The following is a 27,714-nucleotide window of genomic DNA, read 5'->3' as shown; positions in this document are numbered from 1 at the left end:
TAGCATTAGCATGTTAGCATTAGCATGTTACTATTAGCATGTTAGCATTAGCATGTTAGCATGTTAGCATTAGCATGTTAGCATTAGCATGTTAGCATATTAGCATTAGCATGTTAGCATCAGCATGTTAGCATGATAGCATTAGCATGTTAGCATTATCATGTTAGCATGATAACATAAGCATGTTAACATGTTAGCATTAGCATGTTAGCATTATCATGTTAGCATTAGCATGTTAGCATGTTAGCATTAGCATGTTAACATGTTAGCATTAGCATGTTAGCATTAGCATGTTAGCATGATAGCATTAGCATGTTAGTATTAGCATGTTAGCATGATAGCATTAGCATGATAGCATTAGCATGTTAGCATGATAACATTAGCATGTTAGCATTAGCATGTTTACATGTTAGCATTAGCATGTTAGTATGTTAGCATTAGCATGTTAGCATGATAGCATTAGCATGATAGCGTTAGCATGTTAGCATGTTAGCATTAGAATGTTAGCATGATAGCATTAGCAAACACGCGCACACACGAACGCACATGCACGCACATGCACAAATGTGCACGCACACACACACATTGAAAGTCAATGGAGAAAATCGGGGAAACACGTAACTCTGTCATTTCTCGACCGTTTCAGAAGCAGGGCGGCTCGCCGGAACCGGGCCGCCCCCCTGAACGAAACCAAATGGACCCTTACAGCTCAGACATCTTAGCATTAGCATGTTAGTATTAGCATGTTAGCATTAGCATGTTAGCATGATAGCATTAGCATGCTAGCATGATAGCATTAGAATGTTAGTATGATAGCATTAACATGTTAGCATGATAGCATTAGCATGTTAGCATTAGCATGTTAGCATTAGCATGTTAGCGTTAGCATTAGCATGTTAGCATTAGCATGTTAGCATTAGTATAATAGCATTAGCATGTTAGCATGATAGCATTAGCATGTTAGCATGTTAACATTAGCATGTTAGCATTAGCATGTTAGCATGTTAGCATTATCATGTTAGCATTAGCATGTTAGCATTAGCATGTTAGCATTAGCATTAGACTGTTAGCATGATAGCATTAGCATGTTAGCATGTTAGCATTAGCATGTTAGCAAGTTAGCATTAGAATGTTAGCATGATAGCATTAGCATGATAGCATTAGCATGTTAGCATTAGCATGTTAGCATTAGCATGTTAGCATGATAGCATTAGCATGTTAGCATGATAGCATTAGAATGTTAGTATAATAGCATTAGCATGTTAGCATGATAGCATTAGCATGTTAGCATGTTAACATTAGCATGTTAGCATTAGCATGTTAGCATGATAGCATTAGCATGTTAGCATTAGCATGTTAGCATTAGCATTAGAATGTTAGCATGATAGCATTAGCATGATATCATTAGCATGTTAGCATGTTAGCATTAGCATGTTAGCATTAGAATGTTAGCATGATAGCATTAGCATGATAGCATTAGCATGTTAGCATGAGCATGTTATCATTAGCATGATAGCATTAGCATGTTAGCATGTTAGCATGATGGCATTAGCATGTTAGAATTCGCATGTTAGCATGAGCATGTTATCATTAGCATGTTAGCATGATAGCATTAGCATGTTAGCATGATAGCATTAGAATGTTAGTATGATAGCATTAGCATGTTAGCATTAGCATGTTAGCATGTTAGCATTAGAATGTTAGCATGATAGCATTAGCATGATAGCATTAGCATGTTAGCATTAGCATGTTAGCATGATGGCATTAGCATGTTAGAATTAGCATGTTAGCATGAGCATGTTAGCATTAGCATGTTAGCATGTTAGCATGATAGCATTAGAATGTTAGTATGATAGCATTAGCATGTTAGCATGATAGCATTAGCATGATATCATGTTAGCATTAGCATGTTAGCATGTTAGCATTAGAATGTTAGCATGATAGCATTAGCATGTTAGCATTAGCATTTTAACATTAGCATGTTAGCATTAGCATGTTAGCATGTTAGCATGATGCATTAGCATGTTAGAATTAGCATGTTAGCATGAGCATGTTAGCATTAGCATGTTAGCATGATAGCATTAGCATGATAGCATTAGCATGTTAGCATTAGCATTTTAACATTAGCATGTTAGCATTAGCATGTTAGCATGTTAGCATGATGGCATTAGCATGTTAGAATGAGCATGTTAGCATTAGCATGTTAGCATTAGCATGTTAGCATTAGCATGTTAGCATTAGCATTAGACTGTTAGCATGATAGCATTAGCATGATATCATTAGCATGTTAGCATGTTAGCATTAGCATGTTAGCATGTTAGCATTAGAATGTTAGCATGATAGCATTAGCATGATAGCATTAGCATGTTAGCATTAGCATGTTAGCATTAGCATGTTAGCATGATAGCATTAGCATGTTAGCATGATAGCATTAGAATGTTAGTATGATAGCATTAGCATGTTAGCATGATAGCATTAGCATGTTAGCATGTTAACATTAGCATGTTAGCATTAGCATGTTAGCATGTTAGCATTAGAATGTTAGCATTAGCATGTTAGCATTAGCATTAGAATGTTAGCATGATAGCATTAGCATGATAGCATTAGCATGTTAGCATTAGCATGTTAGCATTAGAATGTTAGCATGATAGCATTAGCATGATATCATTAGCATGTTAGCATGTTAGCATTAGCATGTTAGCATGTTAGCATTAGAATGTTAGCATGATAGCATTAGCATGTTAGCATGTTAGCATGATGGCATTAGCATGTTAGAATTAGCATGTTAGCATGAGCATGTTATCATTAGCATGTTAGCATGATAGCATTAGCATGTTAGCATGATAGCATTAGAATGTTAGTATGATAGCATTAGCATGTTAGCATTAGCATGTTAGCATGTTAACATTAGCATGTTAGCATTAGCATGTTAGCATGTTAGCATTAGAATGTTAGCATGATAGCATTAGCATGTTAGCATGTTAGCATGATGGCATTAGCATGTTAGAATTAGCATGTTAGCATGAGCATGTTATCATTAGCATGTTAGCATGATAGCATTAGCATGTTAGCATGATAGCATTAGAATGTTAGTATGATAGCATTAGCATGTTAGCATTAGCATGTTAGCATGTTAACATTAGCATGTTAGCATTAGCATGTTAGCATGTTAGCATTAGAATGTTAGCATGATAGCATTAGCATGATAGCATTAGCATGTTAGCGTTAGCATGATATCATGTTAGCATTAGCATGTTAGCATGTTAGCATTAGCATGTTAGCACTAGCATGTTAGCATGATAGCATTAGCATGTTAGCATTAGCATGTTAGCATTAGCATGTTAGCATTAGCATGTTAGCATTAGCATGTTAGCATGATAGCATTAGCATGATAGCATTAGCATGTTAGCATGTTAGCATTAGAATGTTGGTGGCAACGTAATGCGCAATAAATAAATTGAAAGTCAATGGGGAGACCTGGCTCACATGTAACCATATGGACCCTTCTGAGAGGCTAAATGTCATCAAATGGTGGTCCATGGCTCAAATGCTGCACAGTCTTGGCGAGCTTCAGGCACCCAGTAAAATTTCTTGAAATTTTGTTTCTAGTTAAATAAATACAATTATCTACTGGTATCCTCCTCCCAATGGCTTATTCTGGGTGCCTGCCATGCAATGGCAGAAACACAGGTTGAAATCCGCAACACATACTTAATCGTAATCATCAAGACACGAAACTTTGACGTCTACGGCCGGCCGCACGGTTTACCAAAGCCCCACAATATATACATCGAAACGTGCGGCTCGGCCGGGAATGGTGTGCTTGTGCTTTTCTTTCCGTTTCGGGTTACCGTGCCGACGTAATTCGCAATAAACGACGCGAAAAATGCCCCATGCAAAGTCAATGGGGAAACGCGGGTAAAAACAGAAAACGACACGTTACTTTGGAGCCACATTGCTCTGGCATACTGTTACGTAGAAACACGATTTAAACCTCAAACAGCACACGAGGCCATCGACTTTGTTGTGGTTCAGACGGAATTCGAATGCGTTGCACGGTTTGCCCGCTATCTCAGTTCAAAGTGTGTGTGGTCTGAGCAAAACTCTCGACTCTCAGTGTCGCACGGCCAGAGAGAGAGCGGGTCAGAGGGAGAAGCCAATGTGAAAACTGTAGCGAAATTCTCCGAACAAATCGTCCTCACGGCCAAAATATTAACTTTACACGCATGGGTTTTGGTAATTTTGTAGCCACACTCGTCCTCTTTCACCCAATGTCACAACCACAGCCCAGATTCATACGGTACGTGAACTACAGCCCTGAAAGCGACAGGTGTACCATCATAATGTGTCATAGAACTTCATGTTAACTGCTTGAATGAGTCAGCAATTTTTTCATCACAAACACAATTTCTTAACTCGCTCTTATGACCACGTGTTTTATCGTACCAATACCACGATCGCACACGGCGTACCTCAATGTCTCGGGTCACTCACGGCGAAAACAAAAATCGCATTTGACGTTTACTTTTTGCGATAGAGCAATTTGTTCGGACATACGTTCTCTCACTGAATCAGTGTGGTTTTAACTTTCAATAGTGTTTGCATTCGCATAGACTAGCCCTAGCCCAGGTGAAATTGATACTTTGTTAATGATTCAAGGTCAAGTTGACCACCTCTCAAACACGCGCACACACGAACGCACATGCACGCACATGCACACATGTGCACGCACACACACACATTGAAAGTCAATGGAGAAAATCGGGGAAACACGTAACTCTGTCATTTCTCGACCGTTTCAGAAGCAGGGCGGCTCGCCGGAACCGGGCCGCCCCCCTGAACGAAACCAAATGGACCCTTACAGCTCAGACATCTTAGCATTAGCATGTTAGCATGATAGCATTAGCATGTTAGCATTGGTATGTTAGCATGTTAGCATTAGCATGTTAGCATATTAGCATGTTAGCATTAGCATGTTAACATTAGCATGTTAGCATGTTAGCATGTTAGCATTAGCATGTTAGCATTAGCATGATAGCATTAGCATGTTAGCATTAGCATGTTAGCATGATAGCATTAGCATGTTAGCATTAACATGTTTGCATGATAGCATTAGCATGTTAGCATGATAGCATTAGCATGTTAGCATTAGCATGATAGCATTAGCATGTTAGCATGATATCATTAGCATGTTAGCATTAGCATGTTAGCATGATAGCATTAGCATGTTAGCATTAACATGTTTGCATGATAGCATTAGCATGTTAGCATGATAGCATTAGCATGTTAGCATGTTATCATTAGAATGTTAGCATTAGCATGTTAACATTAGCATGTTAGCATGATAGCATTAGCATGTTAGCATTAGCATGTTAACTTTAGCATGTTAGCATGTTAGCATGTTAGCATTAGCATGTTAGCATTAGCATGTTAACATGATAGCATTAGCATGTTAACATTAGCATGTTAGCATGATAGCATTAGCATGTTAGCATTAGCATGTTAGCTTTAGCATGTTAGCATATTAGCCTGTTAGCATTAGCATGTTAGCTTTAGCATGTTAGCATGTTAGCATGTTAGCATGTTAGCATTAGCATGTTAGCATTAGCATGTTAGCATGATAGCATTGGCATGTTAACACTAGCATGTTAGCATGTTAGCATGATAGCATTAGCATGTTAGCATTAGCATGTTAGCATTAGCATGTTAGCATTAGCATGTTAGCATTAGTATGTTAGCATGTTAGCATTAGCATGTTAGCATTAGCATGTTAGCATGTTAGCATTAGAATGTTAGCATAATAGCATTAGCATGTTAGCATTAACATGTTTGCATGATAGCATTAGCATGTTAGCATGATAGCATTAGCATGTTAGCATGTTATCATTAGAATGTTAGCCTTAGCATGTTAGCATTAGCATGTTAGCATGATAGCATTAGCATGTTAGCATTAGCATGATAGCATTAGCATGTTGGCATGATATCATTAGCATGTTAGCATTAGCATGTTAGCATGTTAGCATTAGCATGTTAGCATTAGCATGTTAGTATATTAGCATGTTAGCATTAACATGTTAGCATTAGCATGTTAGCATTAGCATGTTAGCATGATAGCATTAGCATGTTAACATTAGCATGTTAGCATGATAGCATTAGCATGTTAGCATTAGCATGTTAGCATGATAGCATTAGCATGTTAGCATTAGCATGATATCATGTTGGCATTAGCATGTTAGCATTAAAATGTTAGCATGCTAGCATGTTAGCATGTTAGTATTAGCATGTTAGCATTAGAATGTTGGTGGCAACGTAATGCGCAATGAACTAAGACAAAATACTCATTGAAAGTCAATGGGGAGACCTGGCTCACATGTAACCAAATGGACCCTTCTGAGAGGCTAAATGTCATCAAATGGTGGTTCGTGGCTCAAATGCTGCACAGACTTGGCGAGCTTCAGGCACCCAGTAAAATTTCTTGAATTTTTTTTTCTAGTATTGGTATGGTTTTGCTACACTCAATTCATAATTAATTTTCAATTTTGGAGCTCTGGCTCATGGACTAAGAACCAAAAAGAACTGAACCGGTTCCCACTGGGAACCAACCGGTGGAAAAGGGGCCTGAGAGTGTATTGTGGGGCTTTGGTAAACCGTGCGGCCGGCCATAGACGTCAAAGTTTCGTGTCTTGATTATTACGATTATTAAGTATGTGTTGCGGATTTCAACCTGTGTTTCTGCCATTGCATGGCAGGCACCCAGAATTAGATTGTTATCACCATTAAACTTCACCAATTGAGTACTTAACAAGAAGACAATGTATGCATTGTGTAGGAAAATATGCAAAATAATCAAAAATATGAAAAAGGTACTACTGTGGAAGGGTTATCGTGTATTAATTGACTTGTATTGATCCTATAAACAATGTAATATAGGGTATAGTTTGCCCACCAATTTTGGAGTTCTGACTCCAAAACCAAAAAGAACTGAACCGGTTCCCATTGGGAACCAACTGGTGGAAAAGAGGTCTCAGAGTTAAACTAACAGTGACTTTACAATATGAATTGGGGGTCCCAGAGATAGAAATTACATTAAATGGGGGTCTGTAGGCTATATATGCATGTCAAACTGGGGGTTTCTGTGGTCTGGAGTTTTCTGGCTCTGCTGTTTGTGATGTCACAGCCTGCAAATCCCATATATGTCAATGGGATTCGCCAGCAGATGTCACTGTTTTCACTGTTTTGCCTGTTTTCATTGCAGCTCAAAAGGCTTCCAAACCCCAGAGAAAACTGAAGTGAGGGGCACTCTTATCAATCATCTTACAACATCAAGGAGGGAATTCGGTATAGCTTGGTGATGTAATGGTGATGTAATGATGATGTAATGGTGATGTAATGATGATTACATCACCCCCCCCCCCAAAAAAAAACCAACAACCTTGAAATGCATAGAAAACTCTCAGTGACTACTTTGAATGAGCAATCTTTGAAAGGTTGGCCAATCAGGGCAGATAATTATTCAAGTAATATTATCGTTTAAGAAATAATAGTAATTGACAGAAAATATTTTCCAATTATTTTCAAAAATAGCATACAAGCTCACAGTGTGGCAGAAAGTAACGCAAGTACCTTTTATTATTATATATTTATCTATATATTTATATATCACAGTGTGGCAGAAAGTAACACAAGTACCTTTTATTATATATTATATATATTTATCTATATATTTATATATCACAGTGTGGCAGAAAGTACCTTTTCCATCTTAATAAAATATCAGAGCACTCCACTGGTCTGCACATACTTATTATTATTAATCTAGACATGTTTCCACCAATCATAATCTAGACATGTTACTATCCACCAATCATAATCTAGACATGTATCCACCAATCATAATCTAGACATGTATCCACCAATCATAATCTAGACAGCTCTAAATTATCACTATTGTTAGTTATTTGATATCAACTCTTTTCACGTAAACCCACAACATGACGACATCATGGAAATAAGGCCTTTTTATTTTTATCAAGCAAAGATAACACATTGTTAGCTAAGGACATTAGCATACGATAAAACAAAAGTAAACATAATAAAACAATAAAACAATTCTGCTTCTCCAAGTTTAGGGACAAAAAGCAGAGCTTTCTTCTTTCCTGAGAGGTCTGGATGGTTCATGATGTCAACACAAGATCACAAAATGTATTTTGGCCCCGAAACCACTTAAAGATGTATAAACCCACAGTACTATTTTAAACAATTCACAGCTTTATAAACTAACAGTAGAATTTTAAACCACTTAAAGATTCATAAACCAACAGTAGCATTTAAAGCACTTAAAGATTCATAAACCAACAGTAGTATTTTAAACCACTTAAAGATGTATAAACCAACAGTAGTATTTTTTTTTTATATATAGCCTATATATATATATACTTTTTATCCCACAATTTTGTAACCCATTTTTCACCCCTGTGTCAATCATCGAATGTGATCCTGGGCTCTACACACCCTCCGCCAACCTGGGGAGAGCAACGGACTTGAACTCATGCTTCCTTCATGCCTGAGTGTCCAAGTTGCTCCTTTACACCTGACAGGGGGGAGTTTCCCTGGTTGGACGTAGCGCGTGGAAGGAACACGTTATTCCAACCAGTTCCTTTCCCCTCCATCAGGTGCCCCGGCTGGCCAGGGGGAGGCAGTTTAGAGACCAGGATTACTGCATGTTTTTTGTGAGGTACCTACCCCCAACAGTAGTATTTTAAACATTTCACAGCTTTATAAACCAACAGTAGCATTTTAAACAATTCACAGATGTATAAACCTACAGTAGCATTTTATAGATTCTTTCAGGCAGTGTTAAGTTAGGATCTCTTGTTAAGTTCAGTTGTTACTCAGTGTTAAGTTAGGATCTCTTGCAGCTTAATGTTAAAATGCATCCAGAGAAAACGAGATGAACACTTTTATCTAAGCCTGGCTTGTTTTATTCATGGGGCTGTGCACACATCATTCTCACGGTGACACGGCCCTCACTGAATGTTTTATTGATCTGTGCACACATCATTCTCACGGTGACACGGCCCTCACTGAATGTTTTATTTATCTGTGCACACATCATTCTCACGGTGACACGGCCCTCACTGAATTAACTCAACTACTAGTCTACTTGCCAGCCCTTAAAAATCTATATTTTTCATTTCCTTAAAAATAAACATTTTGGAGTTATGAGGTTTCCTCCAAACAGCAACGATATGCAATGCTGGACTATACTGGAGTCCTCACCGGAAGTAAACACTCAACAACTGGAGTCCTCACCGGAAGCAAACACTCAACTACTGGAGTCCTCACCGGAAGCAAACACTCAACAACTGGAGTCCTCACCGGAAGTAAACACTCAACTACTGGAGTCCTCACCGGAAGCAAACACTCAACAACTGGAGTCCTCACCGGAAGTAAACACTCAACTACTGGAGTCCTCACCGGAAGTAAACACTCAACTACTGGAGTCCTCACCGGAAGTAAACACTCAACTACTGGAGTCCTCACCGGAAGTAAACAGGTACTATAGGAGGATGTGGTGACACATCCTTGACACCCTACCTAAACAATACCTTGCGTCTCGGCGCCTCACTGTGGCACAAATGTAATATTACACCATCAACAATAAACAGTATTAGACACTTCAACTGCAGAGGACATGATGAATTTTCACGTTGACTCTTCAGTGGTAAAAAATAAAATAAAATTAGGAAAAAAAGCTTTTGTTCATGATACCCAGGTTCAAATCCCAGATAGGACATTAAGGTTACATAGAGTAGATTTTACAATATTTTCATGTTACATAAAATTCAAATGCTTTTGAGTTGTTGTTTAACTCCCATTCCTGTGTTCATAAAGGCTTATGTATGTGTCTATCTATCCTCCATGGTCTGTAAAGAGTTAACAGGAACAAGACAAGAAAAAAAACAAAAGAAAACAACAAAAACTAAACATCTCTCTCTGCATCTGAACCTCCTCCTTCGCTAACATGGGGAACCATGTAATACCGACGGAGCGTAAAGGTCATTACACACTGGCGAATTGGCGACACGATTTATTCGTGCGAATAATTCGCATTTTTTAAAAACCAGTTGAAGTCAATGCAAGCTTCCACATCAGTGGCGAATGTTATTTGTTCGCTCTGGTGTCGAATTTTGCAGACATTCGCAGGCGAACTGCAGCACCTCTGACCAATCACAATGCAGCCCAAACTTGTTGCTGTGGCGTTCCGTACAGTAGCTGTCAACAGAGCAGCCGTCGGTCCGGCTACGCAGGTCGGGATAGCACAGCGGCACACACTGTTGCACACCTCCCCTCCTACAACTCGTTGGGTGTGTGTGCGCTCGCGTGTGCGTGCGTGCGTGCGTGCCGTGGACATGGCACATGGGACGGGTGTGCAACGCCAACAGAGCAGCAGTCGGTCAGGCTACGCAGGTCGGGATAGCGCAGCAGCACACACTGTGTTGCACACGGTCACACCTCCCCTCCTACAACTAGTTGGGTGTGTGTGCGCTCGCGTGTGCATGCGCGCGTGCGTGCGTGGTGCGTGGACATGGCACATGTGTGCGCATGTGCTAACAGCACGCAACGGCAACAGCGAGTAACGGGCTCCGCCAGACTTTGGTCTGTAGTATGTAGGGTGGTCTCAGGTAAAGTGGGCCATCACTAAGGTAAAATAAGCCAAGGTCTCTGCCTCCTAGACCTTTGAGTTTTAACAGCCAATGCTGCACATCATGTGCACACAGCACATATGTCTTGACACAGCTGTGCTTGACAAAACAATTGATTTGATTGGTCTATTTTTTATTTATTTTTATCATGGCAGCATTTTTCAAAATGGCCACCAGCAACAACTGTTTTCTTATGAATGATGGATATAATATGATATTTCAGACTCATTTACCATATATAGTACTTGGTAAGTGTCTTTTGCATAATTGAAAATTGTCATTGAATATTCAAGATGGCCGCCATCACTTGTACGATTGTCTGATATGGGTGATCTCGGTGTCAAATCAGTATTTCTTTATGATCCAGAATTCAATCTTTGGAATTGGCCAGAAGCTTCCTTCTACCTCACAAATGAATATCAACTAGGCATGTGTATAAGCTCAGAAGCCCATACAGCCCACGCAGTCTTTTTCCCGTGGCCAACATGCTTGTCACAGTGTCACAACCCGTCAATGCATGGAACACTGGTAGTTTGTGTGCTTTCTCCTGCCATAGCCCTGCTGCAATTTAATGGGCTGCTATAAGTATCGGAAATTTCTTATGGTGCCGACTATGTTCATGACTTTTATTGACACACCCAATAATAAAAATAGGTATTCCATTGAGTATCTCATGGTCAGAAACCATGAAATAGATACCAAGTTTGCGTTTCTAGCTCATCTGGTTCAGAAGTTCAAGGCAAACATATTTTCTGCGTGCTAATATTGTGGCGGCCATATTGGATTTCATGGAAACTTTCAATGCAAAAAATGTTTGTATTCATATTATTGATCAACCTGTGAAGTTTCGTGGAAATATCTCTGTTAAAAAAATTGCCCTATTCACCCCCCATTATAACTAATAGGGGCTAATATTGGGGCGGCCATATTGGACTTCCGCCCAACAATTGACCAGGTTGTCCATATAGGTTGTGATCCTACTGGGTCATAGATATTATTTCTGGTGGACAACTTTGTATGTTATGACAAATGCAGGTCAACCCCCTTTGCCCCCTGGGTAAGTTATTAGTGCAGCCACACCCGGCAGCCAGCAAAAACTAGAGTTCTCAATGGGCCCAAAAATGGGCCCTCATCACACCCTGTACACTCAAGACACTGCCCCCGCTGCCACCCGTAGATCTCCATATATGTAGCTGACCTGTTCTGACATTCCATATGTTATCTGACCTCATCTGTACACTCAAGAAAGACACGCTCCATTTATGGCCAGTACAGAATTAATTCCATATGTTGATCTGATCCCCCCAAGCCAAAGTGCCAGCACTCACCCAGCAGTCTGCTGTCACCCAGGCGGATGCATGCACGCTCGCTTCTTGCCCTCAGGGTTGGGTATAGCCCCTCCTATATTCAGCTATAGTGTCGATTTTTGTCCTAACAAAAACATGAAATGCCATTCACAATGAATGGAGAATTTACGTCATGTGTCTGAGCAAATCACCGATTTTTGTCCTACACAGACTAAATTCCCATTGACAATGAATGGATAATGTACGATGAAAAGAGCACCCCTCACTTCACACGGATGTGATTTATTTTAAATCAGAAATGACTGTTTTTCTTTGCAGCTTGAGTGGCCCATTTTAGCTGAAAATAAAAAGAATAAGTCGGCTAAGCAGTATACGTGATCACCTTATCATTGACAACTGAGATTGCTTTCACCTGGCATTTACCCTGAGTCATATATGACTGATATTATTTCATCTGTTGCCTGTGATGCATTGCATCTCCCGCCATAACAACCATAGACTGTTTTATGTCAAGTACACTTGTAGCGAGAATCATGTGCAGCCATTGGCTGTTCAACTTTAAAAAGCAAGGCTAAAAAAAACGGTGGCCCATCACTGTCAGGATACCAGGAAGCCTGAACCCAAATGCAGAGTCTCAAGACAGTAGATTCAAAATAAACTTATTTATTAAAGCATGAGGCAGTGACAAAATCAAAACCTTCACAGGATTGGAGCACAAAACAAGGAACCAGGAACAACGGAACATACAGGACTGCTCAGGGGAAAACAACATATGTACTGACAAAGAGTGTAAGCAGGGAGTCCAGTTATATAGGGAGGAGGTTAATGGCAAAGTGTTCACAGGTTTGTAAAGGGAAGCACTGCTGGGCTGATGAGGGACTGTGAGCAGGTGTGTGGCAAGGACTGAGGGTAGGAATGGAGAGTGGGAGTGGCTGACAGGGAGATATGGTCTGCAGACCGTGACAATCTTAGCTGATCAGGTGGCTTATTTTACATGAAAATGCTACATCTTAAAAATATGTGACAGCTTGTTTCAGAAGCTGTAGGGACTAAACTATTATTTGTTATTAAATACATTTAACTTAATTAAACATGATATTAAACAGTCAATAATAATCATATAACCCCAATTTAGTGTCATGAATTGCTTTTTCTCAGTTTAATTACCAAATTACCAAAAAGTGGCCCAAATTAGCTGACATCCCCCTATTTATAATTTTATTTTATCGACGGCACGGGAGCAGCCGACCGGCCGTCGATCCCAAATGACTCTGGACTCCACTTCACAGTTCACGGTAGTGAAGAAGACAAGAAGTGACTGTGGTGGAAAGGATAGTAGGATACCAATACAAACAAAAGAGGTATTAGCGCACGCTGCACACCAATTTAGTGAGGATCGAGGTGCATGCTGACCACGGGACGGGAGACAAACTTGTAAAGGATCGGTTGCACAGCTCGTAGTCACGAATCACGATACAGAACACTTCTATTAAAGACCAACGTTTCGGCACATGAGTGCCTTCTCTTTAGGGTTATGAAAGAAAGGATACCAATAATGACATAACGCAGGAGAAGAGTAGTGGAGTGGAGTGGAGGAGGAGAGGAGAGGACGAGGAGTTGTTCAAGTTAAATTGATGCGTTGACGTTATTATGGTATTTACCATAGGCAATATGCCAATATTGAAAAAAGTTAAAATAACCAGTGAACAGGCTCATCAAAAAGGTAAGATTTGCACTAGGCTATTTCTGCTGTGCAGACCCGTTTTTGACCCGAAAATAAAGACTTTATAACCGGAATATATGCGCACATGCACGGGCGCGGCCGGTACCAATTGTACCATATGTGGGCCGGTACCAATTGGACCCCTCCATCTGTGAAGTACTGGATACGGGGGTATTAAAGAAAGGATACCAAAGCGGGAGGGGGAGGAGAGGACAGGAGAGGAGAGGAGGAGGGAGAGGAGAGGAGCTATAATCGCACAATACGCGTCGCATATAGATGTGTACACTGCATAGGCAAACGCGAATAAATTCGCCGGGCAAATATTTCGCATTTTCAGATCGCTTATTCGCATCGCGTCGCTAATTCGCCAGTGTGTAATGACCTTTAGTCTGACATGCGTCCGCATGTCAGACTAGCGTCTGATCCCGTGCTTGCGGTTATGGTTAAGTTAGGGGTGGGTTGTCGTTTGTGGGACCAATGACAGTCTGAACAACGTATGGCACGCCGCTAACATCTCTTCTCTCAGTCCTGTCATCTCTCTGCTCTTCTCCTCCAGCTGTCTCTCAAACTCTCTCTGCATCTGAACCCCCTCCTTCGCTAACATCTCTTCTCTCTCACTGCTCTTCTCCTCCAGCTGTCTCTCAAACTTTCTCTGCATCTGCATCTCTCTCTGCATCTGAACCTCCTCCTTCGCTAACATCTCTTCTCTCAGTCCTGTCATCTCTCTGCTCTTCTCCTCCAGCTGTCTCTCAAACACTCTCTGCATCTGAACCCCCTCCTTCGCTAACATCTCTTCTCTCTCACTGCTCTTCTCCTCCAGCTGTCTCTCAAACTTTCTCTGCATCTGCATCTCTCTCTGCATCTGAACCTCCTCCTTCGCTAACATCTCTTCTCTCAGTCCTGTCATCTCTCTGCTCTTCTCCTCCAGCTGTCTCTCAAACACTCTCTGCATCTGAACCCCCTCCTTCGCTAACATCTCTTCTCTCTCACTGCTCTTCTCCTCCAGCTGTCTCTCAAACTCTGTCTGCATCTGCAACTCTCTCTGCATCTGAACCTCCTCCTTCGCTAACATCTCTTCTCTCAGGCCTGTCATCTCTCTGTTTTTCTCCTCCAGCTGTCTCTCAAACTCTCTCTGCATCTGAACCTCCTCCTTCGCTAACATCTCTTCTCTCAGTCCTGTCATCTCTCTGCTCTTCTCCTCCAGCTGTCTCTCAAACTCTTTCTGCATATTTATCTTTGAGATGGCCATGATGTTGCTGACCATCTCAGGAAGCCTTCTCTTCATCAGGTCTCTCTCTGCTTCCACCCTGGCTTCATAGACCTTTCTCATCTCCTCTAGTTCCTGCCTGTGTCTCTCCTCCATCTCTCTCTCTTCTCTCTCTCTCTCCTTTTTAATCTTCTCCAGCTCTTTCTCCATCCCCTCTTTTCTCTCAGACTCCCTCCTCAGCTCTTCTTCCAGCTGTCTTTTCTTCTCTCCATCCCTCTCTTCCTCCTTTCTTTTCAACAGGTCAGCCAGTTTATCCTCAATCTCCCTGATGTGTGCTTTAAGCTCTAGGATGGTTTTCTCTTTCTTTTTCAGAGACTCGTCAAGCTCCTTCTCTAACCTCTCCCTCATCTCCTGCTCTTCCTTGTGTTTCCTCTCCTCACTGTCCCTTTGATTCATCTTTTCGGCCTGGGCTTCTACTACCTGGACGGTGCTGTAACGCTCATCCAGGCGTTTACTAAGGTTAGGGTCCAGCTGTTGAAGGAAGTCAATCATTTCTGAACTTGGGTTGTTTCCCTTCCTCCTCACCATGTCAATAAGTTCCCGTGCTTTGTCTGAACCGCATTTTCCCCCTCCAAGTGCCTCCATCTCCATGTCATTGATTATGTTCTTACTGAAAAGTCTGTCGATTAGAGATTTCAGATTGGGATCTGAGACTCTCTCAATGAACTCGAGCCTCACAGTCTTCAGATATGTCTCTGCTTCCTGGATCTTTATCTTTGTCAGAATTTGCTGAGTCGTGGAAGAACCTTGAAGACAAGATGGGGGGTTGGTTTTATTAATTGTGCTATAATTATGAAATATTGACATTGATAATATCACTATTAGCCCATTTTGGACTGAGACCGATTCTAAAAAACGCCTTCTAAATCCTGACCTAATGTTTTGGAAAAGCTTTATTTAGCAGCATGAACAAAATTAAATGAAAGGGGTTCTGTACAGAATGGGTTAAGGTTACCAGACTAGTTCTAATGATAACCAGACTAATTCAATGAAAGGGGTTCTGTACAGAATGGGTTAAGGTTACCAGACTAGTTCTAATGATAACCAGACTAATTGGCATCATTAGAGCTGTGATGAAGGTCACTATAGGTCAAAGAAGCTATACAAGCAGTCCACAATAAATTGGTGAAATTTGTTGTCCTGAAGATCTGTGTGTATGACCGACCGTTTACTTCAGGTTTTAAATGTATGTATTTGTTTTTAGTACTTATAAAATACTCTTTAGATGCATCGTGTTTCACAGTGTTTGTCTGAACATTAATTCCTACAGATATGCATGTGTTAACTCACCCTCAACAGTAATAATCTCAGCACATAATAGTTTGGAAACTTAACTTTGGTCAGTTATTTCTCCCATAACAATGGATACATTAGTATACATTACTGTGCTGGAAGTGCCAAAAAAGCCCAAAGGGGCTTATCGAGTGGCCTTCCTATAGAAGCTACCAGTTCAGCTTAAATAACAGAAATTAAGATATGAATAATATTGGTAAACCTAAGGATTATAAATAATAATAATAATGAAAAAAATAAAAAATATTCTAATAATAAATATCAAATAATAACATGACTAGGGCGTGTTGCCCAAGCTTGTTAATAAAAATTGCCGTAATTGTCTCTTAAAAGAGCAGAGACTAGTACAGACTCTGATATGAGACGGTAAGTTATTCCTCTGAACTTGATGTAAAATTGGGCCGATGTTGTCCTGAAGAAAGCGGAATGAAGATCAATGGATGCTCTGGTGTAATGATTATGGATTTCGTTATTAAAATGGAATACATTTTGAAAACAGGCTGGGAGTAGTTTATGAATTGATTTGAATAAAAACATGCATATTTGAAGTTTGTTTATATCAAAAATGGGAAGAATTTTCAAAGACTGAAACAGAGGAGTGGAACTGGTGAATTTGCTAGAAAAAGTAATCATTTTGATCAAACGTTTTTGTAATAAAAAAATACAATTAAGATTAGACGTGATATTACTAGCCCAAACCATGTTACAGTATGAAATATATGGATAAATCATTGTATAATATACATTAATAAGGGTTTTTCTAGACACAAGGTGGCGTATTTTGCGAATGACTCCAATATTTTACTTATCTTGTTAGTAATAAGGGCTATATGATTTTTCCAGCTGAGTTTCTCATCAATTAGGACTCCAAGAAATTTGGTAACGGTGACCCTTTTTAGTATATTGTTATCAATCTGGATATTTGGACGTGATTGAATGATTATGAGGCATAATATGAGGCATATATGAGCTTTTCTTTGCATTTAGGGGTAACTTGTTTGCCTTGAACCAGGTGTCTATTTTGCACAATTCCTGGTTCATTTCCAGTTTTAGACTCATCGAAAAAAACAAAAAGTGCTTTGGGAGAAGTCAAAAATAAATCATTTATATAAATTAGGATTCACTGAGCATCCCTGCAGGCTATGGGATCAGACAGGATTGTTCTTAAATAAGTATTGCAGCTTGTCTGGAAATCTTCTCTATTTCTCCTATACAGTCCAAACAAAACAGTTTGTGAAATAATCTTTGTTGAGAATTAGGACCTTCATTGTCAATGGCGTTTAAAAAACTAAAAACAAACATTAAACCTGCATATAGGAAGGGCTAGCGCCCCTCAAAAACATTTGCTCTGAAAGAATACATATTCAACGATTTGCACCACATTTTCACAATCTTTCAAAAATAGCAGATCTACAAGCTCGTAGCGCGGCACCGAGTAGATCTGACGGCTAAACCGTAGAGTCAGCATGTTAGGTGACGATGCATCCTTTCACATAATGTAACTACAGCAGACTAACACACAATGACTTCATTGTACAGTAATCTCCATTATGTTCATATAAACTCAACAGTCTGAGGCTGTACATCAATAATTCACTCACGTTTCTCGTCTGCCTCCACCTGTCTCTCTTCTCTGATCTTCTCCAGTTCACTCTTCATTTCTTTCATTTGAGCTGCGTGGTCCTTCTGGTCCTGGGCCAACTTTTCTCTCTTACTGTCCTCCAGCTCTTTGATGGCGTCTTCTTGTTCTTTCATTTGAGCTGCGAGCTTCTCTGCGCGGTCCTTCTGGTCCTGGGTCAGTTTCTGCTGTTCTCTCTTACTGTCCTCCAGCTCTTTGATGGCGTCTTCTTTTTCTTTCATTTGAGCTGCGAGCTTCTCTGCGTTGTCCTTCTGGTCCTGGGTCAGTTTCTGCTGCTCTCTCTTACTGTCCTCCAGCTCTTTGATGGCGTCTTCTTTTTCTTTCATTTCAGCTGCGAGCTTCTCTGCGTTGTCCTTCTGGTCCTGGGTCAGTTTCTGCTGCTCTCTCTTACTGTCCTCCAGCTCTTTGATGGCGTCTTCTTTTTCTTTCATTTGAGCTGCGAGCTTCTCTGCGCGGTCCTTCTGGTCCTGGGTCAGTTTCTGCTGCTCTCTCTTACTGTCCTCCAGCTCTTTGATGGCGTCTTCTTTTTCTTTCATTTCAGCTGCGAGCTTCTCTGCGTTGTCCTTCTGGTCCTGGGTCAGTTTCTGCTGCTCTCTCTTACTGTCCTCCAGCTCTTTGATGGCGTCTTCTTTTTCTTTCATTTGAGCTGCGAGCTTCTCTGCGCGGTCCTTCTGGTCCTGGGTCAGTTTCTGCTGCTCTCTCTTACTGTCCTCCAGCTCTTTGATGGCGTCTTCTTTTTCTTTCATTTCAGCTGCGAGCTTCTCTGCGTTGTCCTTCTGGTCCTGGGTCAGTTTCTGCTGCTCTCTCTTGCTCTCCTCCATCGCTGTGATGGAGTTCTGCAGTTCTCTCTCTCTCTCCTTCAGTTGAGTCGTCAGCTTCTCCACTTGGTCGCTCTCTAAAGTTGGAAGAAAAATGTTACGCTGTTAAGTCAATTAAACCAAACCAAACTGCAGAAGATCCTAAAGGCCCAACTCGCTGCTCTGCGTCACATTTAACATCCTGGAGAGGATAATCCAAAACCGCATAGAGCTAGTGGTGGAGCCACACCTTCAGAGAGAACAGGAGGGTTTCTAGTGGTGGAGCCACACCTTCAGAGGGAACAGGAGGGTTTCTAGTGGTGGAGCCACACCTTCAGAGGGAACAGGATGGTTTCTAGTGGTGGAGCCACACCTTCAGAGGGAACAGGAGGGTTTCTAGTGGTGGAGCCACACCTTCAGAGGGAACAGGATGGTTTCTAGTGGTGGAGCCACAACTTCAGAGAGAACAGGAGGGTTTCCAGCAGGGCAGGTCAACAGTGGATCAGTTAATACTGCTCACGAAAGACGTGGAAGAAAGCTTCCAGTCCAAAGAGAAAGCTGCGTAGTTCTACTGTAGTTCTACTGTAGTTCTACTGGACCTGACAGCCACATGACTACACATACAACCCTACTGGAAACCACAGCAGGGATGGCAGTGGCTCAGTTTGAACAGCTCTCACCTGTTGGGACAGACGAGGCTTCTCCACCTGGTAGGACAGACGAGGCTTCTCCACCTGGTAGGACAAACGAGGCTTCTCCACCTGGTAGGACAGACGAGGCTTCTCCACCTGGTAGGACAGACGAGGCTTCTCCACCTGGTAGGACAGACGAGGCTTCTCCACCTGGTAGGACAGACGAGGATGCACATTCATTCACATTAATTTAAAATTACATCTGGTCACAGTAGTGTTTTTCTGTGTGTTGTAGAACAACTGACTGCTAGGATGATGTCATACTGTGTCTGTAGAACAACTGACTGCTAGGAGGATGTCATACTGTGTAGAACAACTGACTGCTAGGAGGATGTCATACTGTGTCTGTAGAACAACTGACTGCTAGGAGGATGTCATACTGTGTCTGTAGAACAACTGACTGCTAGGAGGATGTCATACTACATATGACTAAATGTTGTAAAGACTACAACATCATGATCACATGACTAAATGTTATAAAGACTACAACATCATGATCACATGACTAAATGTTGTAAAGATTACAACATCATGATCACATGACTAACTAGAACATACGTTTAGATAATGAACCACAGCTGTTTTAACATCCTCATAATGAGGTCTATAAACACAGGTCAACTCACAGGTTAACGGAGGCTGAGTGTGAGAAAGAGACAGATCTACTGTGTGCAGTTCTAGGATATTTTATTTATGTTATAAGATGGTGTTGTAAAAGTCACTGGTTGACTTGACTGGCTGATGAGAGGGTGGCAGAAGTCTCTTATGTTAAAATGCTGTATTAAAATAATTGAGTACCACAGACGAAAAAGTGTCATTCTGACCCCTCCACGAAAAGGCCTCGTTGTCCTGACCCCTTATCTATCATTTATACATTATGGATCAATAGTGTGGACTTTTTAAAGAAGTATTGCAGCTTGTCTGGAAATCTTCTCTATTTCTCCTATACAGTCCAAACAAAACAGTTTGTGAAATAATCTTTGTTGAGAATTAGGGGAGGGGAGAGGAGAGGAGAGGAGAGGAGAGGAGAGGAGAGGAGAGGAGAGGAGAGGAGAGGAGAGGAGAGGAGAGGAGAGGAGAGGAGAGGAGAGGACTACAAAAAGGAGTCGGTCAAAAAGGAGGGTATAGGAAAGTAAGGGGGCGGGTGCACAAAGGGGGCGGGTGCACAAAGGGGGCGGGGTCACATGTCCCAAAACGAGCAGAGCGTTTGTTCCCGTTGGCTGGCTGGTTCTTCCCGACGCGGCAATCTGAATTCTTAGATCTTTTTTTTTGCGGCTTACGCCTTTTATTGATTTTTGAAGGGACAGACAGTAGGCTGACAGGAAACGGGAGAGAGATGGGGGAAGACATGCAGTAAAGGCCGTGTCGGGTCCGGGAGTCGAACCCGCGGCACACTGCGACTGGATTACCAGTCCGGTGCCCAGACCGTTACGCTACGGCAATCTGAATTCTGATTGGCTCGCAGAGACAGAGGAGGAGGAAGAGGAGGAGGAGGAGGCAGAGCTACCGTCCTACGCAGAGAGGTGGGGAGGAAAAGATGGGGCGGGGCGGAGCAGAGGAACGGAGGGGAGTGAGTGAGATGAAGGACGGGTGGAGAGAGACGTTTTAGATCCATTTAGAATTCCTTCTAAATCCTGACAGTTTTCATGTTTCTGTGTCAGTGGTTCTCACAGGGTTAAACCCCATGTTTCTGTGTCAGTGGTTCTCACAGGGTTAAAACCCTATGTTTCTGTGTCAGTGGTTCTCACAGGGTTAAAACCCTATATGTTTCTGTGTCAGTGGTTCTCACAGGGTTAAACCCTATGTTTCTGTGTCAGTGGTTCTCACAGGGTTAAAACCCTACATGTTTCTGTGTCAGTGGTTCTCACAGGGTTAAACCCTATGTTTCTGTGTCAGTGGTTCTCACAGGGTTAAACACTATGTTTCTGTGTCAGTGGTTCTCACAGGGTTAAAACCCTATATGTTTCTGTGTCAGTGGTTCTCACAGGGTTAAAACCCTATATGTTTCTGTGTCAGTGGTTCTCACAGGGTTAAAACCCTATGTTTCTGTGTCAGTGGTTCTCACAGGGTTAAAACCCTATGTTTCCGTGTCAGTGGTTCTCACAGGGTTAAAACCCTATGTTTCTGTGTCAGTGGTTCTCACAGGGTTAAAACCCTATATGTTTCTGTGTCAGTGGTTCTCACAGGGTTAAAACCCTATGTTTCTGTGTCAGTGGTTCTCACAGGGTTAAAACCCCATGTTTCTGTGTCAGTGGTTCTCACAGGGTTAAAACCCTATGTTTCTGTGTCAGTGGTTCTCACAGGGTTAAAACCCTACATGTTTCTGTGTCAGTGGTTCTCACAGGGTTAAACCCTATGTTTCTGTGTCAGTGGTTCTCACAGGGTTAAAACCCTATATGTTTCTGTGTCAGTGGTTCTCACAGGGTTAAAACCCTATGTTTCTGTGTCAGTGGTTCTCACAGGGTTAAAACCCTATGTTTCCGTGTCAGTGGTTCTCACAGGGTTAAAACCCTATGTTTCTGTGTCAGTGGTTCTCACAGGGTTAAAACCCTATTATGTTTCTGTGTCAGTGGTTCTCACAGGGTTAAACCCTATGTTTCTGTGTCAGTGGTTCTCACAGGGTTAAACCCTATGTTTCTGTGTCAGTGGTTCTCACAGGGTTAAACCCTATGTTTCTGTGTCAGTGGTTCTCAAACATTTTCATGTCAAGGACCCCCAAAATTATATGTATTTGGCCGCCGACCCCCATCTGACAATATGTTGTCATCTTATTAAACAGGCCCTCATTGGCTACTCACATTGCTGGTTGGGGCTCTCATTGGCTACTCACATTGCTGGTTGGGGCTCTCATTGGCTACTCACATTGCTGGCGTGGGCTCTCATTGGCTACTCACATTGCTGGGCGGGGTCTGAGTCTGTGGTCATCTTGACGTAGTTGGTTGGCAGCAGGCCCGTCACGCCCCCGGCCTCCCCTTTCCACCAATCAGGGTTGGACTTGTCCAGGACGCTGATCAGCTGACCCTTGGCGAAGCTCAGCTCGTCCTGATTGGCCGCTGTGTAGTCGTACATGGCGATGACCTGGCACACTGCAATGCATCATGGGAAGGAGAGTTTAATGACCTGGCACACTGCAAGGCATCATGGGAGATGGAGGAGAGGACAGGAGAGGAATACAGAAGAATACACAGCGTCCCCAGCGGGAATCGAACCCAGCACCTTCTAGCTGTGAGGCACTGTGCCACTGTGCCACCGTGCCCCTACTGCGACAGGATGTTGTGTGAGCTTAATGGTGTGTGTGTTGACTCTCATCGGGTGTTATTGTTTGCCTGGATGCTGAGAAGCACTGGCCGGCGCCATTACTGCAACCGCCAGGCTCCGTGCAATAAGCGTTGTTTTGACCAGAATTGCCGCCTGTGGGATTTAGCGACTAAAGCGACTGAAAGAGTGTGTGTGTGTGTGTGTGTGTGTGTGTGTGTGTGTGTGTGTGTGTGTGTGTGTATGTGTGTGTGTGTGTGTGCAAATGCGCGTACACAAATCAAGATGGCACAGTGTCTAAGCTAACAACAGCTAGCCGAAGCCAATGTCTTTCCACTAGATCGGATCAAACACATTTATTTATACAACTGAATAAACGTAGCTACTTATTTTGGCAGCGTCGCTTCCCGACAAATAACGCAGGCTACGTTTTTTTGGCGGAGAAAAGGTTAATTAACACAGTGTCAAACACACAGTCATAGTTAGATGCATTAATAAAGCATGTCAGTGATATTAGATCTGTATTTGGCTTCCGACCCCCATCTGAAAATATGTAGTTCCACGGACCCCCCAGAAGCAAAGATTTGAGTTAAAAATCACACCTGTGTGAAGTGAGGTGCGCTATTATCATCTTAAGATGATTAGGTGATGTAATAATGACGTAAAACAAACGGTGACAAAACAAACATTAAATTCCCCCTTCATTGTCAATGGCGTTTAAAAAGAAAAAACTAAAAACAAACATTAAACCTGCATATAGGAAGGGCTAGCACCCCTCAAAAACATTTGCTCTAAAATAATACATATTCAACGATTTGCACCACATTTTCACGATCTTTCAAAAATAGCAGATCTACAAGCTCGTAGCGCGGCACCGAGTAGATCTGCTATTTTTCAATAGCTAAAGTATAACATAATGCATAAAACTCCTAAAGTAAAGGGGTTCCCGTCCTGAATGGGTTAAATACTCACTGGCAGGTGTTGGTGCTGCTGGACTTCCTGCTCCATGATGACCATTTCCTGCCACCATCTCCTCTATCTTCTCTAACAGCTGTGTGACCTGAGTGTCATCACCTCTGTTCTTATTGTTGAAGACATGATACCTGTTCCCACATTTCTCTAGCAGGCTCTGGAGGACCTTTCCTTCACTCTCAATGAACTGCTCAATGGATCTACCTCCTAGCCAGTCTCCAATGGTAAATAGTATCATAGTGTGATCCCACACTGACTCACTGAGAAGCTGCATGTGTTCCTCCATGTTTTTATACCAATCAGCTGAATATGACTGACCTGCTCTTATAGCTAGGAGGATAGCATGTGGACCTGGAGGACACAGAGATGAACTAAGAACTATCTCCTGTTTGATCAGCTCAGATGTTTCATTTAGAGAAGCATCAATAAACCATCCTGGACTGTCGACCACAGTAACGTGTCTCCCTGCTACGTCTCCCTGTCTCTTCTCACACTGAGCTGTTCTCTCTAAACTAAACTGCTCTGATTCTGAACCCAGGATGGTGTTTCCTGATGAACTCTTCCCTGATGTTTTACATCCCAGAAGTGTGATTCCCATCTCTGACAGATGGAGGTCATCACCTGAAATATAAGAAAGAATACATTAAGTGTGTGTGTGTGTGTGTGTGTGTGTGTGTGTGTGTGTGTGTGTGTGTGTGTGTGTGTGTGTGTGTGTGTGTGCGTGCGTGCGTGCGTGCGTGCGTTTGTGCGTGCGTGTGTGTGTGTGTGTGTGTGCGTGTGTGCGTGCGTGCGTGCATGCGTGTGTGCGGCTGGCTTCCAACCCCCATCTGAAAATATTTAGTTCCACGGACCCCCCAGAAGCAACGACTTGAGTTAAAAACATTTGCTCTAAAATAATACATATTCAACGATTTGCGCCACATTTTCACAATCTTTCAAAAATAGCAGATCTACAAGCTCGTAGAGCAGCACCAAGTAGATATTCACTGTCAGGTGTTGGTGCTGCGCTACGAGCTTGAAGATCTGCTATTTATTAGTGTGTGCGTGTGTGCGCGCGTGCGTGCACACAGCAGTGCGTGTGTGTGTTCGTGCGTGCGCGCATGGCAGTGAGGTGTTTTTATGTTAGGCTGTACTTAGTCTAGGAAAATTGGCCTCAGATCCTGTGCAGCAGGGGCGTGGCCCAGTGCGTTGCGTTTCAAATGAAATGCGAATCAAAAGGCAGGGGCGGGTTCCACATGGAGTGGGCGCTACATCTAAATAAGACGGAAGGGAAACAATTGCTCCTTGAGCGGTGGTGGCCTACTACAATTCAATTTGGAATTGGATTCCCTTCGGACTATTTTCATGGTATGCACAGTGCTTCAGACCGGAAAGGGGAGTGTCCGCTCAGATTCTGAGCGCAACGTACTTCCCTCACAGGGATACGGTCCTTTTTTCCCAGAAGTCTTTCTCGCCCGCCTAGTGGCGAAAAATAAAACTTCTGGGAACTCAGATTAGGCTGTACTTGGTTCAATCAGTGTTGCCATGTCTGCTTATCATAAGTGACTTTAGGCTTGTTTTTCTGTAAAGTCAATTGTTATTAGATCTACTGTTAGGGGTTAATAGAAGTTATGTATTGTTTGTGGTGAACTATCCCTTTAAAGCAGTGGTTCTCTAACATGTTCCTGTATTTTTCCACAGACCTCCATCTGAACATAGATTTAGAGGTTTATTTTGAAAACACACCAGCAGATATACAAGCTCACAACATGTCACATCATGACGCGGGGTGAGCTTGTAGATCTGCTATTTTCAAATGGTTGATAGTTTTTGAGTGCTCATGTGACCTACAGTCACTTCCTTTAAGATCGTTTTCATAGACGTGGTTACTTATTCCCGTCTCAACACTGGCAACCCTGGGATCAGAGTGGTTGAACTGGAAAACTCTTTAGTTTTCATGGAATAACAGTCGACTAAAATAGTTATTATTGACTAAAACTAGTCTAACATTTCAACTAAAACTAGACTACAGAATAAAAGTCGACTAAAATAGTTATCATTGACTAAAACTAGTCTAATGTTTCAACAGTTTTAACCCATTCAGACCTGACGTCGAAATGAAAAAAAAAGTCTTCTGAAAGAATATATATTCAAAGATTTGTGCCACATTTTTGCCGTGGTGCGGCACCGCTTGTAGGTCTGTTATTTTCCAATAGCTAAAGTATAACATAATCCTTAAAACACCAAAAGGGGTTCCCACACACACACACACATTTTTGAAAAATAGCAGACCGCGCTACGAGCTTGTAGATCTGCTATTTTTCAATAGCTAAAGTATAACATAATGCTTAGTTAAAACACCAAAAGAGGTTCCCGTTCAGAATGGGTTAAATGTGTTGATTTGTTTCCATGGTGATCATTGATTAAACAGTCCAGCTGTGTCTGTGTAGCTGAGAAGTGTGTTAGTGACAGATGTGATTTCAATGTAAATAATGACCTACCCATCTTTGACCTGATGCTCTCTCGTTGTTTCTTCACCTTCATCTGTCGTCGTGTTGCTCCCTCATCCTGGGTTCTCCTTTTCTTCTCAGCCTCCTCTAACACTCTTCTGTCTATCTCAAAACAGCCTCCTTTCTCTCCTGCCACCATCTGCTCTATCTTCTCTAACAGCTGTGTGACCTGAGTGTCATCACCTCTGTTCGCATTGTTGAAGACATGATACCTGTTCCCACATTTCTCTACCAGGCTCTGGAGGGCCTTTCCTTCACTCTCAATGAACTGCTCAATGGATCTACCTCCTAGACAGTCTCCATGGTTGAATAGTAGCATAGTGTGATCCCACACTGACTCACTGAGAAGCTGCACGTGTTCCTCCATGTTTTTATACCTATCAGCTGGATGTGACTTATCTGCTCTTATAGCTAGGAGGATAGCATGTGGACCTGGAGGACACAGAGATGAACTAAGAACTATCTCCTGTTTGATCAGCTCAGATGTTTCATTTAGAGGGCGATTAATAAACCATCCTGGTGTATCGACCACAGTAACGTGTCTCCCTGCTACGTCTCCCTGTCTCTTCTCACACTGAGCTGTTGTCTCTGAACTAAACTGCTCTGATTCTGAACCCAGGATGGTGTTTCCTGATGAACTCTTCCCTGATGCTTTATATCCCAGAAGTGTGATTCTCATCTCTGAGAGTTTCTCACTAGAGCCTGGAAATACAAGATAAATAGTCATAAATGTTCTCATATTACTTTAGAATTGTAATGAATCAGAACAATATTATAATATCAATCATTGATTGGTTAACGTGAAGATGAGGTCAGCTTTGCCCGTCTCCTAAACATCTTCTTCATCTCTGTCACGTGACCAGAAATCTAGGAAAATAAATGGCACAACGATTATGAAAAAAATTGGCCACTGCAGGGACTAATTTGAATAAATACGTAGACGCCTCATTGGCCACTGGGACTCATTTGCATAAATACGTAGACTCCTCATTGGCCACTGGTACTCATTTACATAAATACGTAGACTCCTCATTGGCCACTGGGACTAATTTGCATAAATACGTAGACGCCTCATTGGCCACTGGGACTCATTTGCATAAATATAAATATATGACAGGGACCCCCATTAGAAAATATATGACAGGGACCCCCATTAGAAAACATATGACAGGGACCCCCATTAGAAAATATATGACAGGGACCCCCATTAGAAAATATATGACAGGGACCCCCATTCGAAAATATATGACAGGGACCCCCATGTGTGTTTGTACACACATGGGTTTAGCAGAAATCGGCCTCCTGGTGGCGCTATAGCAGGCCAAAGTGAAAGCGTTTATGATTTGCGCCAGGAATGGGTTGGGTATTGTCATGGCAACAGTGTCATGGCAACAGCATATAGGCACCTGAGCCCCAGGTGACCGGATCCTTTGTGTACCGTCATTTCCCCCTGGTTGTTTACCATTAAACGTTCGTTACTATTCCTCTCGTGTCTGTGGCTCCTTTGGATATATCCCTGTGCCTAAACTGGCGTGGTGGCAGCGGCGATCGGACTTACGTCTCGCACCGAAAGA

The 27,714-nt window shown here is 42.1% G+C and overlaps 1 protein-coding gene across 1 annotated transcript; it reads right to left on the bottom strand.

Annotated features, from left to right (window-relative positions):
- Positions 1–22,310: 22,310 nt before the first annotated feature.
- LOC310868164 (GTPase IMAP family member 8-like) lies at positions 22,311–26,819 on the bottom strand (the record flags this gene model as incomplete). Its single annotated transcript, XM_083778432.1, has 3 exons — positions 22,311–22,510; positions 23,652–24,272; positions 26,132–26,819. 3 exons carry the CDS (start codon positions 26,817–26,819, stop codon positions 22,311–22,313), a joined length of 1,509 nt encoding a protein of 502 aa, XP_083634558.1.
- Between the last annotated feature and the right edge of the window lie 895 nt (positions 26,820–27,714).

This window comes from Protomyctophum parallelum (assembly GCF_964188405.1).
Source record: "Protomyctophum parallelum genome assembly, chromosome: 12".
Taxonomy (NCBI): Eukaryota; Metazoa; Chordata; class Actinopteri; order Myctophiformes; family Myctophidae; genus Protomyctophum; species Protomyctophum parallelum.
This window is presented reverse-complemented; position numbering and strand designations above follow the sequence as displayed.